The following is a 6,000-nucleotide window of genomic DNA, read 5'->3' on the forward strand; positions in this document are numbered from 1 at the left end:
AACCTTAAGCAATTTACTTAATCTTTGAGTCTCTACTTCATCATCTTCAAAATTTATGTAATTGTTATCTCACTGTGCCATTGCTTAGCACAGAGCCTGGCATATGGTGAGGACTGAACAAACAGTGACTGTCAGTATCTTATCACATCACAAGGGGTTTCTTCTTGGGAAAAATGGTAAACATGATAGAAATGATCAGCTAGATTTTTAAGCCTGCCATCTACCCTTGATAGAATAATTCTCAACCATTACTGGGTATATTAGGTGTGAGAGAGACTGTTAAAAAAGCAGGTAACAACAACAACAAAAAAAGCAGGTAACTTGTGGTCCAGTGGTTAAGACTCTGTGCTTCTACTGCAGGGGTGCGGGTTTGATCCCTGGTCAGGAAAGTTCCACATGCCATGAGGGTTAGCCAAAGGAAAGAAAAAGAAAAAAATATACAGGTCCTCACAGCAAAAGAGGTTTTTAAAAGGCAGTCTTGGACAAGATTTGGGAGTCTGAGGTGATTCTAAAGTAGATCACATTTTCAAACATCTGCAATAGTGAAATGTTGCTCCAAGGGTGGAAGTGTAGACTGTGGCTGCCGTCACTGCCTTCCTTTTCCTTTATCTCTCTTGTTCTGAGATCCCTCCTAATACCTTTAATACCTACTTCCTGCCACCAAGGATAACACCCAGATCCACCACCTCTGCCTCAATGACTTATGTTGTAATAGATGCTTTGAAGAATCAGAAGCTAGATCTAGTTTTTAGTTCTGTAAAGCAATCAGTGGGGGGAAATTTCACCAAGAGACTTAGTGACCAGTATAAAAGAGATATTATACTGCCTTTTCTCTCCTGAATGTAGTATCACATTCAGATGTTATTACATTGCTTTCTCTGTTAGGAGATTTCTTCCTTGTTATGTTTCTCCAAGCAAGCCACATACACACACACACACTCACACACACACACACACACACACACACACTCACACACACTCACACATACACACACACACTCACACACACACACACTCACACACACTCACACTTGCACTTGCACTCATGCACATCTTTTTGAGAAATAGACACAGAAAGTTCTCTTGTTTCTCATCACCACTAATAAAGGGGAAACGGTGTATTGGTTCTTTCATTACTTCTCCTAAGGCAGAAATAATTGACAGTGATGACATCCAATCATAACCCTATTTGAGGCAGAATCAACAGGCAAATCCCTTTCTCTGCTTTACCATCAATGTTCAACAGCAAGCTGGCTCAGTTTCTGAGGAAAGACGTCTCAGAACATGTCTCATGAATTTTACAAGCATTACTTTTCCTGTCTCTGTGATAATATGAAATGTGTCTTTTTAGGAAGGGTGCACACAGATCTTTCTTGAGAGTTTTTAATAGTCACAACGTGTTATTTGTAGCACCTATGAAATAGAGTTCCAGTTTTAAGAAATGTATTTACATTTCCTGCATTAAGTATAACATTTGATCCAGGCTTTTGACCCATAGCCTTTACAATGTTAAGAAAGATTTTATTTTTAGTTTACTCAGAGCTTTTAACAAATAATAAACAGATGATGAACATTATCAAATGTATTGTTTTCATCTGTTAAGATAATCATGTGAGTTTTTTCTTTTCCTCCATTAGTGTTGTGAATTACAGTTTTCTGTTGTTGAACTAAATCCTTTATCGTGATGAGTTATCAATTAAACACACCATAGGATTTAGTTAGCCAGTAATTTTTATAGGAGTTTCTCAAATGTATCTATAAATGAAATGGCCTTAAAATTTCCTTTCTTAAAAAAAAAATTCCTTGCTTGCATCTTTTAGAATCAAGGCTAAATTTATTTCATAGAATGAACCAGTTAGGCAGTATTCCCTCTTTTCTATTTTTGAAACAACTTGCATTAAGATATGAGTTATCTGTTCCTTAAAAATTCAGTGAAACTCACCTGTAAAACCTTTTGGCTCTAGAGCTTTTTGGAAGATGGGTGGGTAGAGGTATTTACTTCCTATTTCTATTCAAGCATTCTTTCTTCTTAGATCTTCTAGATGGTAAAGAGTCTGCCTGCAATGTGGGAGACCCAGGTTTGATCCCTGGGTTGGGAAGATCTCTTGGAGAAGGAAATGGCAACCCACTCTAGTATTCTTGCCTGGAAAATCCCATGAACGAAAGAGCCTGGAGGGCTACAATCCCTGGGGTCACAAGTGTCAGTCATGACTGAGCGACTAACACATATTTATAGAAATTTCATCTAGGTTTTTGAATGTATTATCATATGGCTATTTGTAATGTTATTTTACTGTTTTATAAATTTCTATCCTCTTATTTTTTCTATTGCATCCTTTTTCTCTCCCCTGCCACTATTCTATGAATGACCTTATCAAATGTTTATCAGTTTTATAGCTCTTTTCAAATAACTTGTTTTTGTTCATCTTCTAGGTTCTTTGTTCTGTATTTCCAAAATTTTTTCACTTATCTTTATTGTTTCCTTCCTTAATTTTCCTTTTTCATGACTATTTGCTTTTTGCAATCACATATTAAAGACCAATAGGGACACAATATCTACTTTCTTCTCCAGTAGGAGTGAGATTCCATATTAACAAGGCTTAAAGACAATTCTGAGAATTGACCAAGATCATTCATTGTTTATTTGTTTTGCTGAATGCAGAAGTTTTTCACATAGTGAGAGCAAAAATTTACAAACCTTTTAACTCAAGGAAGAGGACAGTGCTGAAAAGTTTTCCTGTGTTTTTTCAGTTAAGCTTCACCATACTCTTGTGAGTTAGATACGAATAGTATAGTCTATAGAGAGAAGAAAGCTGAGGCTTACCAGAATTATGTAACTTGCTGTAGGTCACCAGCCTACTGAATGGCAGAGCTGAGATTTGAACCCAGTTTTATTCAAAAGTCTATACTAGTCACCATTAATGTGTACAACTTCCAGTTGTTTCTTTGTGAGTCAAATATGAAGACAGTTTTTCTCCCTAAAGAGATATTTATTTATTTGGCTGCTTTGGGTCCTAGCTGTGGCACGTGGGATATTTCATTGCAGCACACAGATTCTCTAATTGAAGTTCGTGAGCTCAGCTTCTTCTCTAAATGTGGAATCTTAGTTCCCCAACCAGGGATAAAAACCACATCCCCTGTATTGCTAGATGGATTCTTAACTGCAGAAGCACCAGCGAAGTCTCTTGAAGACGGTTTTAAGCTAACTGGGTTGCTGTTGTTTTCCCAGGGAAATACTACATAGCCACAATGGCCTTGATCACAGCCTCCACTGCGCTGACCATCATGGTGATGAATATCCACTTCTGCGGGGCCGAGGCCCGGCCGGTGCCACCCTGGGCCCGGGTGGTCATCCTGAAATACATGTCCAGGATCTTGTTTGTCTACGACGTGGGTGAGAGCTGCCTTAGCCCCCACCAAGACAGGGAGAGAGGCCGTCTTACGAAGGTTTATGACAAACTTCAAGAGCCTAACCTGAAAACATCCAGAAATAAAGACCCTTCCAGAAAGAAGGAAATGAACAAACTCTTAAAGAATGACTTGAGGTACCAGGGTGAGAACCTGGAGGATGGTGACAGTTACTGTGCCCGGTACAGAGTGTTAACAAGGAATATTGAATACATTGCCAAGTGCCTCAAAGACCACAAGGCCACCAACTCCAAGGGGAGTGAATGGAAAAAAGTTGCAAAAGTCATAGACCGATTTTTCATGTGGATTTTTTTCATTATGGTGTTTGTGATGACTATTTTGATCATAGCAAGAGCAGATTAGTGAGCATTAGATATGTGGGAATAAATCAGTATAAGTCCCTGTGATCTACTCTAATGCTCTTCCAAATCAGAAACATCTATATCCATATTTACACACAGATACACAAATATATATAAATTAGGGGTTATGTTGTCTTTACTTTTTATTTTTAACTTCAGATCAATATTATAGATGTCAGTTTAAATTATGCAGGAGGTTCAAAATTTCAAGGGCAAGACAATGGAGGAAATAGAGAAGGGTCACTGTTATATCCTACCAGAGTGGTAGGTGGCTTCTAGATCACACAATTATTCTCTCCTTCAGCAGTGCAGTTACAAAGCATACTGCATTCTGTTTAAAATTTAAAGCAAAAGAAAAGAAATTGAGTCCCCCCCTTAGCCCCTACTAGAACATGCTTTTTAAAAAAGGAAAATAGTCATATATTCCTTAGTGTTAATTTAAGTCTCCATGTTATCTTTCTCACTTCTCTGGTGCATTTCAAGCTGTATTTCAAACGATGGAATAAAAACATTTTGCACCACATAAAGAAAGTCTAAGGATTGGAAACTCAGTGGGGGGAAAGAGCTTTCTTTGTATTGATGATGTCATATATGTTGGTTATGTTTTATACGAACCTTAAAGATGAAGTCATTCCTACATTTAATCTTGGGTTTAAGTAAGATCACCCACAAACTGGGCTGATTTTTTCATTCATTCAATTATTCACCAAACATTTATTTTCTCCTACCTATAGTAAAGCTACATGATTCACATTTGAAGTGGGTGTTGTACCAAATCTTATGCACAGGTCTGATCCTTGCTAATCTTCACAATTCTGTGAGCTAGGTGGATAGGTGTTTCTAGTCACCTTTCTCAGAGGAAGAAGCTGTCTCTGAGGAAGGTGGGTATAAGTGACCTGCCTCCGCATCCACCTAGGTGCTAAGCAGAGCTGGGAGATAAACCCTTGGCCCTGTGAATCTAGGCCAGGTCTGCTAAAGCCACACTGCTTTTTGGCAGATCATGATTTAGGATGGTAGTGATTGAGAGATTTTTTTTTTAAGATTTTTTTTGATGTGGATCATTTTAAAAGTCTTTATTGAATTTTGTTACAATACTGTTTCTGTTTTATGATTTGGTTTTCTGGCTGTGAGGCATGTGGGATTTTAACTCCCTGACCAGGGATCAAACCTACATCCCCAGGATTAAAAGGTGAAGTCTTAGTCACTGATCACCAAAGAAGTCCTGATTGAGGGATTCTTGTTCTTAATTCTGAATTTCTGCTCTAAATTACTGCCTATGCTTCTCCAGTTTTTTCCTACTTTGAGTCAAATATGTCTTCAAATTTCCTCACTTGCATCTTGATTAAAATGATCCAAGTACTAATACACATGCCCTAACTTCCAACCCCTCAATTATTCTTTTACCAGTAAAAAACAAATGAGCCAACATGGAGAGAAGACAAGGGTTAAGCTAGAAAAGAAGGTATTTGGTTTAAACAAATACACATTGTTTTTTAATCTTGTGTTTACTTATTTGTAAAATATTTATTGTGTACCCACTATATACTGAGTGCTATGTCAGCTTTGAAGCAAACAAATACAAAATGTGATTTCTCATATGGTGCTTGTAGTTCAGTAGAGGGGATAGTTAAGAAGCAGACAAATACAACATAGTGTAAAAGTGCTATCATAGCAGGTTGGACAATATGCCATGGAACAACGAAGATTAATCTGTCTGAGGGAAAGCTTGGGAAAGACTTTGTCAGGGTGTACCATTTGAGCTGGGTTTTGAAGAATGCATAGGCGTTTGCTAAACAGAGAAAGGAGTGAGTTGGGGTTAGGAAGATTTGGGGAAATATAGTTTAGAATCAGATTATTTTTTTTCTTTAACTATAGAAGTACTTTTATAAGTTACAACTGCATTTGGCAATACATAATAGAAAACCCAATGGACCATGACTTAAGCAGATAGAGGTTATTTATCTACACAAAAATAAATCCAGGGTTACAAAGTCCAGGGATCTAACCATCTTCCCTTTGTGTTGTTTTAAGGCACAAAATTCTAAGTTTGCAGTAATTTATTATAACAGCAATAGAAGACTAGTACAGTACCCAATGAGCAATTTTATGTGTATAACTTTTTCTGTATTTTAGGTCATTTGTCTTAGATAGATATATCTATAGCCAGATTGAGGCGGTCCTATTGAACCATGTGTCCAAAAATGTTGAATTTTTCCTAAAAACATCTGAG

General features: G+C 37.4%; 1 protein-coding gene across 10 annotated transcripts in view; it reads left to right on the plus strand.

Moving 5' to 3' along the window:
- CHRNA9 (cholinergic receptor nicotinic alpha 9 subunit) overlaps nucleotides 1-5,366 on the plus strand; it is a 125,335-nt gene extending 119,969 nt beyond the window's left edge. For all 10 annotated transcript variants that reach the window (XM_061164602.1, XM_061164603.1, XM_061164601.1 and 7 more), the window contains one exon: nucleotides 3,230-5,366. In XM_061164602.1, the coding sequence (XP_061020585.1) occupies nucleotides 3,230-3,771 (542 nt within the window). In that variant the 3' untranslated portion in view covers nucleotides 3,772-5,366. The remainder of the gene's footprint in view (nucleotides 1-3,229) is intronic.
- The last annotated feature ends 634 nt before the right edge of the window (nucleotides 5,367-6,000 follow it).

The sequence above is a fragment of the Dama dama genome, chromosome 17, assembly GCF_033118175.1.
Source record: "Dama dama isolate Ldn47 chromosome 17, ASM3311817v1, whole genome shotgun sequence".
Classification (NCBI taxonomy): domain Eukaryota; kingdom Metazoa; phylum Chordata; class Mammalia; order Artiodactyla; family Cervidae; genus Dama; species Dama dama.